This window comes from Phyllostomus discolor, chromosome 2 (genome assembly GCF_004126475.2).
Source record: "Phyllostomus discolor isolate MPI-MPIP mPhyDis1 chromosome 2, mPhyDis1.pri.v3, whole genome shotgun sequence".
Lineage (NCBI taxonomy): Eukaryota > Metazoa > Chordata > Mammalia > Chiroptera > Phyllostomidae > Phyllostomus > Phyllostomus discolor.
Window position 1 is genome coordinate 195,212,411 of NC_040904.2, and position 19,336 is coordinate 195,231,746.

General features: G+C 50.9%; 1 protein-coding gene and 1 pseudogene across 1 annotated transcript; one reads left to right on the forward strand and one right to left on the reverse strand.

Annotated features, from left to right (window-relative positions):
* Positions 1 to 78: 78 nt before the first annotated feature.
* Positions 79 to 15,150, reverse strand: CD4 (CD4 molecule). Its single transcript, XM_036017342.1, has 10 exons — positions 14,995 to 15,150; positions 10,427 to 10,532; positions 10,119 to 10,292; positions 6,156 to 6,317; positions 5,463 to 5,708; positions 3,861 to 4,196; positions 2,894 to 3,094; positions 2,271 to 2,395; positions 1,898 to 1,965; positions 79 to 1,537 (listed from the first exon to the last, which is right to left on the reverse strand). The coding sequence occupies exons 2-10, from the start codon at positions 10,473 to 10,475 to the stop codon at positions 1,507 to 1,509; spliced, it is 1,392 nt and encodes a 463-aa protein (XP_035873235.1). The 5' UTR covers positions 10,476 to 10,532; positions 14,995 to 15,150; the 3' UTR covers positions 79 to 1,506.
* On the forward strand, positions 13,859 to 16,877 carry LOC114513906 (annotated as a pseudogene).
* Positions 16,878 to 19,336: the final 2,459 nt, after the last annotated feature.

Below are 19,336 nucleotides of genomic sequence, written 5' to 3' on the forward strand. Positions count from 1 at the left end.
TCTGTCTCTCTGTCTCTCTGTCTCTCTCTCTCTCTCTCTCTGTCTCTCTCTCTCTCTCTCTCTCGCACATGCAAATGAAGAAGAGCATCTTTATAGTAAGTTTGCTGTATTTTTCTGTCAGCTCAGGGAGTTAGGGATTGGAAGTGGCAGGAATACAAAGCAAGCAATGGGGAGCTCTGGCAGCAATTGGGTGTTCTTCTTGGACGAGGCAAGCTGGAGAGAAAGGGAGAGAAAGAAAGGGCATAGGGACAGAGGAGGATGGTGAGAAGAGAATGGAAGGAGAGGTAGAGGAGGCTGGGGATTCCTGAGACAGCTGGATTGAGAAGAAGAGGGAGAATGCTGGTACCCTTGATTTTCCTGTAAAGGAGCATGCAGGGCAGGGGGACTGAGGCCCAGCACTGTCACCCTTCACAGGAGGGCCTCTCAGCTGTTCGCTCTCAAGCCTATATTCTGCTCCCTCCCCCTGGCAAAGCTCACCCTCCAGAAGGTTCTTCACAGGGTGAGTGGTGGGTCACTGGGTACCCTCTCCCACAGGGCCTGCCCTCCCAGCCGGTGCTCTCCTTGGAAGAGCTGCAGGTTTCATCCTGTGGTAACAGGATTCTGCCTCCAGCAGGTGGTAAAGGGAGGATTTTAGGCAGGGAGGCTGTTCTCCGTGTTCTTGACCTCCCTGAGGCAGGCCTCCCTGTGCTGTAACGCTCCCGTGAATCCTAAGGTACACACTGGGCATCTGTGACTCACCAGCTCAGAGATCTATGTGGTAATTGTTCCATTGTTCAGAAAACAGCAGTAGAACTAGGGGTCAGGCCGTTGTCGCTGGTCCTGACTCAGCACAGCACTTACTAGTTTTGTGACCTTGGGCAATCATATGACCTCTCTGAATTCCATTTCTGGTCTATAAACTGGAGATGCTAATTGGGGTCCTGTCACCACCAGCCTCCTAGGATTTTTCTCAGCTTTAAATAGACAAAGCATGTCAAACTGGTTTATAAACTGAGTGTGTTGCTTGGGTGGTCAGGAACTGTGTCTGTGCACAAGTGTGAACTGTGCATGTGGGTGTGTGTCAGAATGGAACAGTGGAGCAGTCAGGAGCCTTTAGATTGGATCTGTCCTTGACTGGCTGTGTGGCCTTTGACTACTCCCTGCCCTCTCTGATCCCAAGTTTCTTTCCTGTACTTTGTGCTTCAGACACCCAGCCTCACACGCCAGGCCAGGGAGGGCTGGTCCTTCGTGCCCCCCTGGGATCCAAGTGGGCAGTGAGGGAGAGAGTTGAGAAGAAATCATGAAAGAAGGGCTAGGGTTTGACTGCATAGGGAACGAGGCAGCAGTGGTGTGAGTAAGCCTCTGGAAGAGGAGACCCAATGGCCAACTGTGGACAAAGAGCAGGAGACGCCAGAGGCGCTGGGATCTGCTACATTCATCTGGTCCGCAGGCCCAGGAGCCCAACAGGAAACGCAGGGTAGACGGCTGGGGAGGCTGCACGTGGGAAGCTCTCCCAGGCCCAGAGCCTCAGATGAGATGACGTGTCTTCTGTAATCGGCTGGAGGACGGAGGACGAGCGAGTGAGAGGAGCAAGGCTGCTCCTCCCCAACTCCTCTGGGTTCTGGGATCTCCGTGGCTCCCAGACCCCTCGCCACTGCTGCCTGCCACCCCCACCCCCCGCCCCTTAGCCTTCTGCCTGCTGTCTACCTCTTCAGCCATCCCTTTGTACCTCTATTTCCCCTCCACCATCTCCCTTGGCCCCCATCTCCTCATTTCCACCCCTCCTCCCTCCTCATTCCCTCCCCTTCCCTCTCTTCTTTTCCCCTCTTGCCCTCCTCCTAGCCCTCCCATTCTCACAACCACCCCACCGCCACCCTGCCCCGCCCCCACCCCTGTCCTTCTCCCCCCAGTTCCTTACTGGGGGCATTGGCAGGTCTTCTTCTCACTGAGGAGTCTCTTGATCTGAGACATCCGCTCTGCCTGGCGCTGTCCAGGAAGAAGGAGGGGAGTTGTGAGGGCCTTTGGCCTCCAGAGGGGAGGTGCCCCTTGGAGGGAAGAGTGGGGAAAGCTGGGAGGGCAGAAGCAGATACTGTGGCTGAGGCCATCTGTCCCAGAATTAACTCTGCTCCTTCCTGCCTCTCCCTCCCTGGGATCTGGGACACAGCCCAGTCTGCAGTGAGGGAACTCGGTGGTGGGCAGAGAGAAACAGAGCAGAAGCAAGTCACATAGACAGGACACCCTTGTTGCTGTGTGTGTCCTGAGGAGGGGGGTGTCTGAGGAGGCTCACTCACCCTTTGGCGCCAGCACCTGACGCAGCAGAAGATGCAGAACCCAGTGAAAATCAGAAAGCCTGCAACCGCCCCCAGCGCGATGGCCAGGAGCTTTGGCCAGGCCTGGGTTAATGCTGAAGATGAAACTGCAAGAGAGACAGGTGTTCAGCTCATTCCTTGGGTTGGGAGAGCAGCGCGGGGAACACCGGGCCCTCACAGGTCATCGGGGCTGGAGGGCAAAGGCTGGGGAAGAGGTTTCAAGGTTTAGAGACTACAGGGCACCCTGGGGAGCTAGGAGTAGTGGTCCCATCTGTGTGCCTTAAACACACGTACATGCACACTCACATGCACACACACAAGTGCTTGTGGTTGGGTTTGGAAAGGAGCCAGGATGGGGACTCTTGGTCAGGTGGGCCTCATTCCTCAGCTGTAGAGCTTAGGATTGTGGGAACGTGCAAGACCACAGGTGGGGACCTACAGCCAGAAACTCCCTACCTCGTGGCTCCTGTATCCAGGCACCATCCACCCAACCCTCCTCTCTCAGGGGAGTTGGGAGAGTGGGACCCTGGGTGGTCTGCACCAATCCTGCTGTGGACAGTGCCACCGCTGAGGAGGCAGGGGCTAAGGGGTTAGGCCTCACTCACCCTCAACCTTGGATTCCAGTAGAACTTTGTTGTTGTCACTCAGTAGACACTGCCACACACCCGCCTCAGGGTTCAGCACCTTTACCAGCTTCTGCTGACTTAAGAACTTTGCAGACTGGTTGTTCAGCCTCCAGCTCAGCCTCAGCTTGGGGGAGCTGGGCCCCAGCATCTCACAGGTCAATTGGTCCTGGGACTCATTCACTGCAGGGGAACGAGAGCCTGAAGTTAGGAGCCTGGACCTCTGGCTTCCTGGCACCTCTATGCTCTAAGGGGAGCCAGCACAGTCAAAATGACACTTTATGTGGGTGTTTCCCTTTTGGCATCTCAGGGCACATCTTCATGCAGTTCTAATAGAGGAAACACAGCTTTCGAGGTCCAGCAGTCTTGGATTCGAATCCCAGCCCCACTGCTTACAAATGTGTGTCCCTGAGCAAGTTGCTTAGCAACCTGAGCCCCAGACAATTATTAAATGCACAAATATTTGTAATGGGGCCTGGCATGTAGGAAGCATGGAGTATTAGACATGATTACCTGGGGAGCTGTTATGATGATTTAAGGAAATAGGGAAGTGAAGAACGCAGTGTGGGGCCTGACATTATCATCGTCACTATCACATTCCGGGCAGGCTTTCTCCTCATTAGGGGAAAACAGACACACAGAAGTGGGGGCTTAGCCAGGGTCACAGAGGGTGGGGCTGAGGCAGAACTAGAACCCGGGTTGTCAGCACATGGCCTTTGGGGATTCTCAGTGGAATGTGCCCTAGGCTGGCTCAGAGACGTCAGGGAAGATACATGGATTCCAGTGTTAGTGCACAGCCAGCCCCCAAACCAGTGCGCCCTTCTTCAGCTCCGTCAGACAACCAGGGCTTAGGCAACCCTTTGGGAGCAGGACCTGGCTTAGAAGGAGGCCCGGGTCAGGCCCTTCCACCTCCCGCCCCTGCCTTCCCCTTCTCAGCCCAGCTCCTCACTTCTCATCATCACGAGGTTCACTTTCTGATGCAATTGCCCCTGCCTGAGAGACAGGGTCAGGTTTCCAGAACCGGCGTCCTGAGGTGAGGCCTTGAGCAGGCTGAACTGGAGGGGGAGCGTCTCCTTCACCTGGATCTTCCGGACTTGCCGATTCTTCACCACAGACACCTTCCTGTTCTCCAAGGAGAAGGTAACCCAGGACTGAAGGGAGGGAGCCCCCTCCTCCTGCCACCTCAGCTCCCCTTTCAGGTTTTCGTCTTCGAAGGTGAGCGGGAATGAGAACACTACTGGCTCCCCCACTTTTGTGTAGAATGTGTTAGAGACCTCCTGGAAAGCTGGATGTGGAGAGGGAGAGAATGTGGGTTAGAAGGAGATAGAACAATGAGGGTGTCCAGGGTGGGGCAGGCATGCGGTGGGGTAGCCATGAGGTGGGGACAGCAAAAAGATGGAAGGGGAGCATGTGCATCCAAACATCCAACTTGCCATTTCAGGCTCCTAAATTCCTATTTACCTCTTCAATCTACTTTCTCATTGCTCCACCCCCACATGTTCCCACAGCAGTGCCTCCTCCCCCTGGAAGCCCTCATAGAACAGTCCAGCCAGAGGGGGACCTCTTCCTCTTCTGGACCCCTGGAGCACATAGGGTATTTGGCCCGAGTTAATTAGGTGCTTAGATAGCATCCTTGCCCTGGCTGGAGTGGCTCAGTTGGTTGGACGTTGTCCTGTAAACTGGAAGGTCAGGTTTGATTCCCAGTCATGGCACATGCCTGGGTTGTGGGTTTGGTCCCTGGTAAGAGGCAACTTATTGATGTTTCTCTCTGGCACCAATATTCCTCTCTGGCATTGATGTTTCTCTGCCTTTCTCTTTCCCTCCCTTCTCCTCTCTCTAAAATCAATAAACATGTCCTCAGGTGAGGATAGAAAACAAAAAACAAAAGTTAGCACCTTCACAAAATAAGGGAAAACACTTACAAAGGGCTTACTATGTGCCAGGCACTGTCCTAAGCACCTTACATGCTACATTAACTCTCATCACTATTACAGCGAGCATCACCCCCATTTACAAAAACCAAGGCACAGAGAGGTTCAATAACTTGCCTAAGGTTAAGTCAGAGTGTGGATTTGAATCTGAGCCCAGACACTATTTTACCTTGTATCACACAAGCATCTGGGGTGAGACCTGCATTCCGGGCTTTCAGTTTTCCCCGAAGTGGCTACTTCAGGATTCTAAAGGAGCAAGGTAGAATTTCCTCAAGCTACTGTCCCTGAATAAGTGGATTTGCCAGCTTAGTGGGACTGGGGAGCTGAGGCAACAAAGAGAACAGATGTCCTTGCCATTCTTCTTTTGGGGCCTTCTCCGTGGATTGTTGGGGTCTCCCACATCCTTACATCCCATGTCCCTTCCTTCCTCCAAGTCCACCAGCCTGAGGAAGAGAGAGCCCGGTACATCCCTCATGATGGACTTCAGCTTTAGAGGAGCCTGGCCCTAGCCTCCCTCTGTCCCTAGTACCAGACTCAGCAGCAGAGCCGTCAGAGTTGAGGGAGGGCCCATCAGCCTGTGAGGTAGGGGGCAGTCTGCAGGGGGCAGGGGCAAGTCTTACCCAGCACCAAGATGTTTATGTCGAACACCAGTGTCTTCTCGTTCTGGGAGACAGTGCATGTCCAGGAGCCACTGTCCTGTAACCCCAGCCGGGGCAGGGAGAGGCTCTTGTCGTCACCCCTCTTTTTATTCCCTGGACCTTTCCATTCCACCCAAGGGTGACTGTTAGGGGGTTTATCCAAGGTCAAGGTCAGGCTCTGCCCAGCCAGCAGGCGGATGCTGCTGTAGGTGTTCGAACTGGAATTCACTGTAGAGGGAGCAAACCACCTGTGTCACACACACACTTTCCCCAAGGAGAAGGGAAGAAGCCAGGAAACCAAGAGTGCCTCCCATCACTGCTGCCCCAACATCTCTCTTCCAGCCAACACCCAGCTGTCCACCCCAGCCCACCCCAGCCCTAGGCAGGGCTTCCCTCTCTCCTCCTCTCCTCCCCTCCTCTTCTTCTCTTTTCTTCCTTTGTCTCTTCCCCTGCTTCCTATGGCTCCTGCCCTTCTCCTTCTCCCTCTCTGGATCTATTCCTTTCCTCGCTGCCTGACCCAAGGCCTGAGGAGGTTTGAGGAGATGTGGTGGCCAGTCTCATCTGGCTCTGGACTATTGAAGTACCATCAGCTCAGGCCCTGGTTTGGGGGAGGGATGGGAGTGGGAGAAAGGAGATTGGCCGGAGGTGTCTGTACCCCAGGCCTGCTCTACTCACATCGAAACACCCACAATTCCACTACTCTCTTTGGCGTATTCTCCACTTCACAGACATAAGTCCCTGTGTCTGACATCTCAAGGTTATTGATGATCAGAGGAAAGGATCCGTGGTCCCACAGGTATTTTTTTGAATCAACACGCTTGTTTATCTTGGTGGTACCTGGGAGTAGAAGTCACATGGAAGAGGTTGGGTAGAGTGGAGACACCACCCCTGGAAGGCGGGGCTCCCAACTCTTCTGATATGCGTTGCTAATATCCTACAGAATCTGCCCTCTTCCTAGTCAGAGAACTCCAGACTGCCAAGGAGGTCTCATCTCATTCATTCACCCAGCCAGGACAACATCTCACTAATCCAAAATAAAGTAACGTCGTATTTAGAGAACACCAACTCCTACATGCTAAATACTCTATGTATGCATTATCTCAAATAATCCGCACAGCAATTCCAAGTAATAGGCACTGTTTTGCTTATTTTGCAGATAGGGAAACTGAGGCTCAGAGAGATTGAGTAGTTGCCCAAACTCTTATTTACACAATGTCAGCAGGAACATTAACCAGCACAATTTCTTTGAAATGTAATTTGTAATATCTACCAGAATTGCAAATGTACATACAAAACTAAATGTCTGCAAAGAAAGGATAGGAAAACAAATTATAGTTCACTCATTCAGTGGAATGCTATGATAGAAGCATGGGAAAGCTATATATATACTGAGATGGAATAATATCTAAGAAACATTAACTGAATAAAGCAAGATATTGCATTAAACAGGCTATCATTTGTTTAAAATGGAGGGGAAATTTTATTTATTTACCTATCTGCCTTTTATATGGACAAATATTTCTAGAAGTAAACATAAAAAAGTAGTAAACTTGGTTGCCCCTGGGGAACAGGAAGTGACACCCTTGAGACAAGTGTGGGAGGGGAGCTTTTCACTATATACCCGTATCTACCTTTTCAATTTTGACTCTAGTAAGGGGTAGAGTGGGATTAAAATTCAGGCCTGTTTGGTACACTATTCAGTACTGTTTCTGGAAAGTTCCTGAGGCATGAACATGCGGTCTCCTCCAGTCTCTTCTTTTTTAGTGTCTAACAACCATCACCGAGGGAGGTTCTCTTAAGCTAACCATTTTCTGAGTGCAGTGGTAGCTCCAGAGTTCCTGTGGAGGAGGGCTTTAGAAGCTAAATTTGCATAGCAAACATAGTTTTTTTGCTTGGGTGAGCACTTACAGGGATGGGAGGAAGGTGCCCCCCCCCCACCGCCTCCACCTTCCGAGCAGCCATAGGCCTTCTCCCCACACTGGCCGTAGTGTGGGAGACTGGATGTCCTGTTGGCCATGCATTCTCCCTTCTCTTCACTCCCAGACCTCAGAGTCCCTTTCGGGCTCATCCTCTCCAGGAGACCTTTCCAGAGAACTTGTAGCCCTGGGCACAGCCCAATCCCAGTTCTCCGTCCCACACTCACCCAACACCCCTTTCATTTGTCCCTTCAGTTGTTCCCACCCTACTTGCTCTTTCCCTTGGATCTACACATCGGTTTAGTTCCTCCATTTTTCTGAAATCCTACTACATTCCTTTCACAATTTTCCAAGCTTCTTGAAAAAGGAGCCTTCTCTAGTTCTGCCCCATTTTTCACCTCTTTTGATTCTCTCCTCCAAATCTAAGCACCATCCCTTTTCTTCATTTTGGACTCTTGTTCTGACATCTACACTTAGGCCTTACCCAGACTCTGTCTTGGACCTCTTCCTCATTTCTGTAGATATTCTAAATTCCACTGCATTCTGTCTCAGCTCTGCAGATGACTCCCAAGTTGATATTCTCACCTCCACCCTCTCTCCTCAATTCTGGGCCCACATTTTCAGTGGCCCAAGAGATAATTTTTTTCAGATTAGCCTGATGTCACCCAAAACTCAGTTGGTTCACAATGAAATGTATCACCCCTCCCCTAAAATAACCCTTCCTCTTCCGGACCCATCATGGCTCACTTGCCCAGGCTGTCCCATACCTGGCGAAAACAATCGCAGGATGGTGTGAAAGATCTGAGAGCATGGTTGAGTCTGGGATAAATTCATGGAGAAGACCAGTGTTGAACCAAGACTTAAAAGAAGTATAGGCAGTGGACTAGAGGGAAGGGGAGTAGTGAGGACATCCAGGAACAGGAGGAAGCTCCCATGGGCAGGCACCTCAAAGCAGGGAGAAAATCACCTGGGGGTGGAGGTTCCTGGCTGGGAAGCTATGGGAAGTGATGCTAGGGGTGACTGTCAGGCAGAAGCTTCTAGGCTTAGTCTAGTGGACTAGGGAGTGACATGTGCAGGGTATTGTTGCTTTGGAAGTCCGTGCTGCAACAAGTGAAAGAGAAATCAAAGTTGAAGAGACTGACCCTGGCTGGTGTAAGTTCAGTGGATTGAGCACGGGTTGTGAACCAAAGGGTTGTCAGTTTGATACCCAGTCAGGGCACATGCCTGGGTTGCAGGCCAGGTCCCCAGTAGGGGCCATGCGAAAGGCAACCACACGCTGATGTTTCTCTCCCTCCATTCACCCACTTTCAAAATAAAATATTAAAACAAAAACAAAAACAAAAACATAACAAAGTTGAAGAGACTGGTTAGTAGCAGAGGGAAATTGCCAGATATGTGGCCTTGGCAAATGATGGTGGTTTTCCCATGGGAATAAAGAAGATGAAACAGAAACACACTTCCAAAAGAAGGGATAACTATAGTCGGTGAGGGAGAGGAAACCAAGGCTTGAAGTGAGATCAGGAGAGTGACACTGCCTTTGTCAGGGACCAGGAAGTTGGAAAGGGGAGCTGCTCTGCAGGAAACTCAAATCATAGAAAGAGAACAAGTATTGACCCAAAAGCCTTAAGGATTTTTAGAAAGGAGCCCGGCTGGTGTGGTTCAGTGGATTGAGTGCTGGCACATGAACCCAGTGGAAAGGCTGCCAGTTCGATTCCCAATCAGGGCACATGCCTAGGCTGGGGGCCACGTCCTTAGTTGGGTGCATGCAAAAGGCAACTACTTGGTGTACTCACATGGATATTTCTCTCCCTCTCTTTCTCCCTCCCTTCTCCTCTCTCTAAAAGTAAATAAATAAAATCTTTATATATATATATATATATATATATATATAACACCTTATATATAAGATTATATATTATAAATAAATCTTATTTATATATATTTAAGATTTTATTTATTTATTTTTAGAGAGGGAAGGGAGGGAGATAGAGAGGGAGAGAGAAACATCAATGTGCGGTTGCTGGGGGTCACGGCCTGCAACCCAGGCATGTACCCTGACTGGGAATCGAACCTGCGACACTTTAGTTCGCAGCCTGAGCTCAATCCACTGAGCTATGCCAGCCAGGGCTTAAAAGTAAAGAAATAACATCTTTTTTAAAAAGGCAAGTAAGAAAGAGAAGAAGAGAAAGACCAAAGCTCTAACCCAGCTCCGTCTCTAATTGCGCACAAAAGCTCGGGGCAGGGACTTCTTCTCCCTGGGCCTCAGTTGCCTCACTGGTAAAATCCAAGTGTGGGACTGGAGCCATATACTCCAGACTTCAACCATTCATATACCTTATACCTGATTTTTGGTCAAATCCACCTGTGTTATTTATGTAACATATTAAAATAGATTCACTTTTTTAAATTAAATTAAATGACTTCATTTTAAAGAGAAACATTACATTACTGTGATAAACAGAAAGCCAGTATCACCTGAAATAAACAGAAAGCAACTGTAAAAAAAAAACAAAAAACAAAAAACAAAACCACCGGAAACAGAAACAAAAACTAAAACTAAAAAAAAGTTATTATAATTATCACTTAAAACTAACACTTATACCTGAGTCTCTGTCAACCTGAACCCTGTGGGACCCCAGAGGTTACCAGCAGCAGAGCACTGAACCAGGGATGTTCAATCCATAATGCTTTTCTCCCTGATTGGGGAGCTTGGCCACCCTACCTGTAACAAAACCTGAACTCCAGGGGGAACGTCCCAAAATCTTGATCCCAGTAGGATACTTCCAGTTGAACTGTACGTTCTTCTTCTCAGTACCTTGGCAGGACAGCTCCACTGTGCTTCCCACCTTGCCCAGCACCACTTCGATCCCCTGAGTGATCCCTGGGAGCAGCAGCGCTAGGCGGAAAGGAGGAGGTCAGGCCTCAAGCCAGTCACTGCCCCACCTCAGGGACTCATCCCCACCTCTGCATTTCTCAGCTAGCCCTTCCTCCCCGCCCACCTGCACCCACACCCCAAATCTGAGCACTCACCCAGTTGCAGCAGCAGGCGCAGATGCCTACAAGAGATTCCCTGGTTCATTGTGCCCTTGCTGAGGCAGGCAGGGACCTGGGCCTTCCCCTGCAGGAGGGGCAGAGCCTGAGGGAAATACTAATGGTTAGGTAGCAGGCATTTATTGGGCCTGGAGCATACCAGGGTGATAGGCAATCTCTCTCTTCAGGAACCTACAGCCAAGCCAAGGAGGTGGAGTGCACGCCTCTAAGCGGACACCCAGCAGTATGTGCCACACAGTGCTGTGGCCAGGCCGGGGCGGTCTCTGCCACCTGGAGTCAGAGAAAGGTTTATGGAGAAAAGGACAAATTGGTGGGGACTGAGATCGGGGAGCCAAGCCAGGTCATGGAGGTCTTTGAATGCCGTGCTGGGATGCTGGGACCTGACCCTGGGCCATGGGGAGCCAGCAGGGGACTTGATGTAGAGAAGGACATGATTAGATTTGCAAAAGGGTTCCCTGGAGCCACTCTGTGAAGGACGAGTGCAGGGAGGCCAAGCCCAGGAGTCAGGATTCTCACAGTCCTGACAGAAGATGGGGCCTGAGCTCAGGCAGTGGCGGTGAGAATGCAGGGAGAGAGATTGACTTATGGGACAGTTCTGAGGTGAGATTTCCAGGATTTGGGGCCTGGTGGAGTGTGAGGGACCAGGGAGAGGAAGAGCAGAGGGTAAAGGCCTTGCTCACTAGCAGATCGACCCTGTAATAACTCCTAAAAGGACACGCATGACATGCTGTTTCAGCATTTAGATGAAAGAGCAGGAGCCACTTCTCTGAGCTTAGAAGACCGTCTCTGGTTGGGGGGAGGAGGCTGCAGGAAAGTTCTGAACAGATCTTAAGGAAGGGGCAGCATTAGGTCAGAGCAGTGATTCTCAGAGTGCGCCTCCAGATCAGCAGCGGCAGCATCACCTGAGAACTTGCTAGAAATGCAAATTCTCAGGCCCCATCCAAAACCTGCTGAATCAGAAACTGGGGGTGGGTCTAGCAGTCTGTGTTTTCACAGACCTCCAGGTGACTGAGGCAGGCTTGAATTTGAAAACCATGAATTAGATGAAAGAAAAGGGGAGGGGCATCCCACCCCAAGGTGTGCAGAGCTGGTGGGGCTGGTCCAGAGAGCTGGGAGTCAGGAGAGGGGTGCTGGGGGCTGGGTCCTACTGATGAAGTTTGGGGGAAGATTTTTAAAAAGCTCTCTGAAGTCACTCCACCTGCCCGAAGGAACAATTACCCAGTGCTTAACGTGTGGCAGGGACTCGACAGAATTTTTTTTAACCAGGGAGCTAAGAAGAGAAGATGTCAGGAAGGAGGACTCAGGAAAGGAAGGAGGCTGGTCACGAGTGCAGTTGTTTACAAGTTAACTTGGGGCAGGGAGGCCTTCGGGGGAAGGCTGGGGTGAGAGAGTGGGGTAAGGGCACTCGTACATCTGAAGTGGTTCTCACTGTTCCCCCCAACCTAGACTCACTGCTTTTGGTGAGCAGAAAGTGAAGGGGTCTCCTCTGGGATATACCTTTCCTGGGGCCCAAATTCAGCTTAGATGGTTGAGAAAGCTTGGACATTCTTGACCTTTCCCCCAGATGGTGGTCACTTTTTCTTCCCTACTCAATGATCCCGGGGTCTGTGCAGACAGCCACCTCCTCCCTCCAGCTGCCTGCACTGCCCCAACCCAGCCCCAGGGCTCAGCTCAGTGCTGGAGGCTATGGGTTTCCAGCTGCTGCTTACTTTCGTGCATTGGGCTTCCGCTGCTGCCGCCCCAGAGAGCTGCCCTTTGATTCCCACATCCTCAGCCTCCTCAGAGGCGCTGTGCCCCAGTACAGTACAGCCCCAGGGTGAGGCTGGGAGGTGCTTGCTGGTCCCCAAGGTCCTGGCGCCTGGCACCTGTCTCTCTCTCTCTCTCTCTCTCTCTCTCTCTCTCTCTCTCTCTTTCTCTCCCTCCCTCCCCCCACCCCCTTGTTGCTTTGCTCACATCCATGCATTTCTGTACCTATGCCCCCCCCCCCATGCTGACACACCCATCTTCAAGTCCCTGGGTCTGTGTCTCTCTTCCTCTGTGCCTCATATGCCACGAGGCAATTCTGGCTGTCCTGGTTTTTGTGGAGTGCCCGTGCCTCTTCTCCTTTTTCATCTCTCCTCATTCCCTCTGCCACCAAGCTCTAGTTCCTTTTCTTGCCTGTGACCGGGCCTCCATGCCTCTGGCAGGAATGCCGGCTTTCAACAAGCTTTGATCTGAGGCAAGCCTGCAGAGGGTGCACGCGAGGGGGATGGCTGCAGGGTGGACAAAGGGAAAAGGACAGATTGGGAGAAACACACAGAGGCCCCAAGGAAAGCAGAAGGTAGGGAGACCCAGAGCAGCTCATTAAAACAACAGCTACACTCCGCACAATCCATGATCACACACAAGGCCCAGCAGAGTTCAAACAAGGTGGGGGCAGAGGGAAAGAGATGAAGAAATTGTGACAGGCAAGCCCCCTGCATAAGTGTGCAGTTGAGCGAAAGAGAGACAGAGAACGAGGGAGCGAGGAGACCGAAGCGGCAACACGCCCCCCACGCTCAGAGCCCTTGAGGTTCCTGCTGCCCTCACCCTGGCCCCCTGAGATGGGATGAGGAGCGAGGCTGGGGAGAGGAAGAGGGCACAGCCCCACCACAACGGCAGTCTGTGGTCCCCCAGGCCCTTTTATCTTCCCCCCCACGGCTCCCAGGCAGCCCCCTCAAGCCCAGCCACGGGATGTGCCCTGACCACACACACCCTCTCTACTGCTTACTGGCTTCGTATAACTTCCTAGATACCACGACCCCTCTAAGGGACCCTGTGGTTCGGGAGCTGCAACCTCCGCCATCCTCTCCCTTGCCTCAGCCGCCCACGTTGGGGGAGACGTGCCCTCCCTCCTTCCCTTATCCCCCGAAAGGAGCAGAGCTCCACTTAGACCCTCACAAACCCGGGCCCCCATCTGCTTCCTCCCAGCACCCACCCCCTCAAAGCTATTCCATTCAACAAACACCTATTCAGTGTCTAAAACGTGCAAGGCCCTTGGTCTACCCAACTCCCCTGCGGCCACCTCACAGCCATGGCTGGGATGGAGGCCTGAGGAACTGAGAGGCTGCTGTCCAGAACCAGTTGGCAGAGGGAGTTTTTATTTCAGGGCAGACCTCTTCTATATATAGAGTGTCCCCACGCTGAAAGAGGGAAATCATCTGGGGAGCTGCCTCTGGCCCTGCCCTGTCCTCCGGGGTGCAGGGCAGCCATCTTGTAGAGACGACAGAATCCAGCACAGCCCAAGGCAGTAGCTGTCACCACACACACAAAAGCGGCCATCTCCCCACCAGGTCCTGCTCTCAGCCTCGCACTCCTAAGTGCCCGTCCCGTGAGAGCAGGGCATCCAGGGGGAGGTATCCCACCCCGAACGAAATCTTTGATTTATCGAGAATGGGCGCTTCTATTTTGAGGAATCAGGACTGCACTGAGGAGGCCCCTGTCCCAGAACACGTCTACGAAGGGCAGGCGGAGGCCGCCCTGGGTGCGGCGCTGGAAGGCCTCGGGGGTCTCAGGAAAGAAAAGGCCTGAGGCTGTGCAAGTTGTGCGGGGTGTCCCATCTCGGGGGTATCACCTCCTGAGTCCCTCGCACTGGACCAAGTCTGGGGCAGGGAGGGGGCTGCACATCCTTGTCTGACCCTCTAGCCTCCTTTTCCAGAGCAGCTAAGACACCTAAAGCCCACTCTCTTAGGGCCAATCCTTCCAGTGGCGCATTTCCCTAAAACCCTGTACCTCTCACTTTCACAGCCTTTCATACACAAAGCTCAATTCCAGCCCTTTTTGAGACTTTTGGCTTTTCCATTCCATTAATCATTTTAAAGCTAATTAAAGGGGAGTGCCTCTGGACATATTGTTCAAAACTCTAAAAATGCACAAAAGTAGACCAAGCGTAAAAATACATACACGCGGAAAAGACCATTAACAAAGGTTGCATCAATCACATGGCTTATGAAATGCCGTAAGGATGATTTCTGGTGCGACTTTTTAGTGATCGTGTTGTTGGGGAAATTGGTTTGGGGAAAACTGCCTCTAGACCAGATTCCACGCCTCTTCCTCTTTTTCTTGCTTTCCTTTTTGTTTCCCCCTTTTCATTTATTCTATAGGCTTCCTCCCTCCTTCATATTTATTCTTCCTATCTCTTTCCCACTCCTTCTGTCCTCTTTTCCCTCTCTCCCTATCCTCACTTCCTCCACTCCTGCAGCTAATTGCCTTCCACCGTGGGCCTTTCTCAGTCTGAGGTGCCCTCGAGTCCCCATTTCTGTTCCAGTTTTGCAATCCGAGGCAACAACCCCCTAAAGGCGTCTTCTGGTCTGGGTACCTAGCTGGGCACAGTGGGGAGAGGAGTCTGGCATAGTCCCCGGTCTCCTGAAGCTCACAGTTCCAGTGGGAGATCACTGCTGATGAAATACACAAGAAGATGGCCAGAGCTGTGGGCAGAAAGTCTAGCACATTCCAATGCACCTGCTGCCACGTTCTCCTCCCTGTCCCAGACCCACAGAAAGGAACAAAGCTGAGTCTGTGCATCTTACCTCTGGGCCTGTGTCTTTCGTCCCGTCTGTGTCTGCCTCTCGCACAGGTGTGCCTGTGTTAGGGCTGGCAGCTCTGCCACCAGGAGCCCACTGGGGAGAGGGCTTGTAACTCCCGCAGAGACGCACTTAATCGGAGAAACAGGAAGCCCGGTAGTGAGGTTCCTTCCTCCACACCCCAGACAGTCCCAACGTCACCATCTGGGGCTGGGGTCCCCACCCCCCGCCTGTTAGGAAAGATGTTAAAGTGAAAATACCAAAGTCAAGGGGAAAAAGTCAAAGTCAAAGCAGAACCAGGCTGGAGGCCAGCACGTCACTGTGCTTCTTGCTGGGTGGCAAGAAAAAGGGTCACTGCACTTTTTTGTTGGGTGGCAAGAAAAACATCATGTCAGTGATACTGCAGCCTGGCCTGGGCTTCAGGGAAAGAGGTGGGAGGCAAGGGCAGGGCACGTACCAGCTGCTTGCTTCCGGGCCCTGAGGGCATTTGTTTATGAGGAGGCACCAGAGACATTGTGGATGGCCCAGGGTGGCAGAAAGGGCCTGGGTGAAAAGGACTTCTGAGGCACCCAGAGTGGCCAGGGACCAGACTCTTTCCCTCTGAGCCTTCGTCTCTGCCAACCCTCAGATGTCTGTCTCTAGCCCACATCTCTCAGGAGCTTCAGATGTGCCTACCCATCCGCCTCTTGGACACCTCCACCTGGATGTTCACCAGACATAGCAAACTCAACCTGATCCAAACCAAACTTACCATCTGCATACCACTGCCTTCTGGTAACCTAAAAATAAAAGGCCTTTCAAAGCGAGAGGCAACAAGCATGTATTTGAGATCAGAATAGCTATTTGAAAAGCATTGGTTTTGACAGAAGCCCAAATAATGTTCCAGTCAGGAGATAAAGGTAAGGGGTATTGATAAGAAAGGGAAGGTGAAAAGCTACATCAGCGGAACAAAGGCATTTCTATTGGGGCAGACGATGTAGCATAGTGTTGTTTACTCTAAAGAATGCTTTTAATTTTCAGTCCAAGAGCTACCAGTCCAGTAACCTTAATATCTGCTTTTGTGTTATCCCTGCAAACAGTTCTTTGGGACACAATGTTGCTTTAGGCCTGCCCATTCCAAAGGTTATTTTTCCCTGTTTTAACATGCCAGAGGTTTGAGGCATAAAACGGGCACATTTCCTCTGGCATAACAGCTTTGGCTCCATTTTAAAGTGGCTCCATTTAGTTCCTCCCAGCCGGCGCTGAGCCACGGGCATCTCTCAGGACAACTGGCACGAGCGCCACAATACTTGGGGGCTACAGCAAGCCCCACCGCAAGAAGCGAAATTATGAGCTGGGACGCCCTGCTGCCAGCTCTCAGATTGGCCCCTGCCACATGGACACAGTCCACGTGCTACGATTGGCGCCGTGGCACACACACAGTCCACGTGCAGGGAGGAAGCAAGAAGTACCAGGCCTCGAGGCAGGACGTGGGCAGCTTGGGGCCCAGGGTGTTGCACACACAAATAAGGATTATCTCTGTTGTCGGCAATGCATCCAACGACAAGCTGGTCCACCCCGAGCCCCTGGTAAACAACTGCACTGTGCTCATTGACAGCACAGAGTACAGAAAGTGGTACAAGTCACACTGTGCTCTGCCCCTGGGCCTCGAGAAGGGGGCCAAGCTGACTCCTGGGGAGAAAGAAAATTTAAAGAAAAAACAACCACAGATGATAATTCAGAAGACTGCCCAAATCAGCAGTTTTCTAGAGGAGCAATTCCAGTGGAGCAAACTGCTTGCGTGCATTGCTCCAAGACCAGGCCAGTGTGGCCGAGCAGATGGCTCTGTGCTGGAGGGCAGGGAGCTGGGGTTCTAGCTGATGGAAATCAAGGCCCGGAACAGCAAATGAATGCTTCTCCCTTCTATCTCAGCTTATGTAATAAAGGTGTCTAATATTAAAAAAAAATAAATAGACTTCAGTTGTTTTTTTAAATATTTAAAAATTTTATTTATTTTTTTTAAAAAGATTTTATTTAACATTTAGACAGAGAGGAAGGGCGGGAGAAAGAGAGGGAGAGAAACATCAATGTGTGGTTGCCTCTCGTGCACCCCCTACTGGGGACCTGGCCCACAACCCAGGCATGTGCCCTGACTGGAATTGAACCTGCGACCCTTTGATTCGCAGGCCAGCACTCAATCCACTGAGTCACACCAGCCAGCAGTTATTATTGTTTTGTGCCTGCAATCCTACTTCTCCTTAAATTCTCCCCCTCAGTAAGGGCTTTACCATCCACCAAGCTGCTCAAGCCAAATAAACTGGATACCTTTGACTTCTTCACCCAGTCCCTCCTGTGTGTTTATTTACCAGTTCCCACAGATGTTGCCCTCTAAATAGCTCTGAGGCCTATCCAAGTCATTCTGCCCCACTGCCACCATTCCCATCCAAGGTGCCATTATCATCTTTTGCCTGGACAATCACACCCGCCTCCTCATGGTCTCCTGGCCTCTCCATTCTTCTTCCTCCAGGACATGCTCTGCACAGCAGCTTGAATTTAAATGTGCACATATAATCACGCCATTCCTCTACTATGAAAAAAGAAAGTGGCTAGTTCAGTTTGCAACTCCAACAATTAATACAGTGTTTCCACTTGAAACAACCACCGAGCTTCCTTTGCAGCAAAAGGGCTTCTCTCCCTTCACAACATTTCACAGCAAAGGAGCAGTGCCATATCTCATTCCATAACAATGTAGTCAAGGGTTGAGTTTTAATAAAATTAATATTTACTGCTTCATCAAGGGCATTCTTAAGTGAAACTGGCATTAATTTCTTCTTTTTTTACCGCAAGTGCCTGGCGGTGAAGAATACAATGTCTGTAGTATGATTTGGCTCCACTGCTGAGATTTGTGCTAAGGCAGCAAGCCCTCTATCCCAGACTGCTTTTGCAACATCATTGCAATCTCAACATGCACATTTTATTTTTATGAAAATAAGGGGACCTCGCAAACCCCCTGATAGGGGCTCAGGGACTCCTATGGGCCACACTTTGAGAATCACTAATCTAGAAAATTTTTATTCATTCTTCAGATCTTAACTACCTCTCTGTACAGAGCTTCACTGTCCCCAAAGTCTGTTTTCTTTTCTTTTCTTCCTTAGTAATACCCTCAATTTTAAAGGCACTCACGGCTGCCCAGATTTGTTATACTTCCCAGCCTGCTTTGCAGCTGGATGTGGCTAAATGACTATTTTAGTTAATGAATATAAGTGAAAATGTTAGACGTACCACCTAAGGAGCAGCCCTGAAAGGAGGGTGTATGTCCTTCAAGGGGGAAGTATGTCCTTCCTCAGGCCTTCATCCTCTTACTGCAGCTGGAATGCAAACACCTTCCCACCTGCTCAATTCACACTGTCTCATTCACACTACCTAGCAGGCTCACAGTACCTATGGGCATCTATTTAAGTTTGTAACCCCTGACCCTCTCTACTCGTTCATGTTTTCAACAGTGTTACCTGTCTACCAGACCCAAGGTACTCTGCTGGGTGCTAGGGATGTTAAATAAGCTAGACATGATCACTGCTCTGACCTGTGATGCAGACACTAAACAATTAATAATATCATTACGATTAAACAAGGGCTACAAAGGAAGAAGTGTAGGGTGTTGGGAGAGCTTATCGTAGTGAACTTTATCTCAACCTGGAGGTCGAGAAAGGTTTCCATGGGAAGTGTGTATCAGTAAGCACTGGGCTCTGCTACCAGAAAAATTCAACATGATAGAGGCTTGCATGAAACTGAAGTTGATTTCTCACCTGAAAGAAGTCTGGAGGCAGGTGGTTCAGAGGTGAGGGAGGTGAGGGGCCTCCCCATTGTACCCCAGAGGCTGGATTTGGGCTCTACCATCCTCCACCCATGACCCCTTTGGTCCCCCCCTCTCTCCCTGCCACAGCCTGAGAAGGCTCCTCAGGCTCCTCAGCTGAAATCAGGGTCCTTTACGGTAAGACCTCCCAGTGCCTGTGCTGCTTTTCCCCTGGAAGCGCTGCTCCAAGGGCAGTGGCTATGGAACTATTGACTGCTTAGTGTCTGCCTCCCAGACTGGAGTGGTGACCACGTCTGTGTTACTTAGCTCCCAGCAGAGTGCCCTGGGCACAGTAGACCCTTAACACTTGGAAAATCTTTTTTTATATATTAAATTTTATTGATATTTATTGATATTAAAATTGGTTGTGGTATGTACATCCCACCATAAAATGTACCATTCTAACCATTTTTAAGTGTATAGTCTATGGCATTAGTGCATTCACATAGCTGAGCAACCGCCACCACCGTCCATCTCCGGATTGTCTCATCGTCCCCAGCTGAAACTCTGAATTGG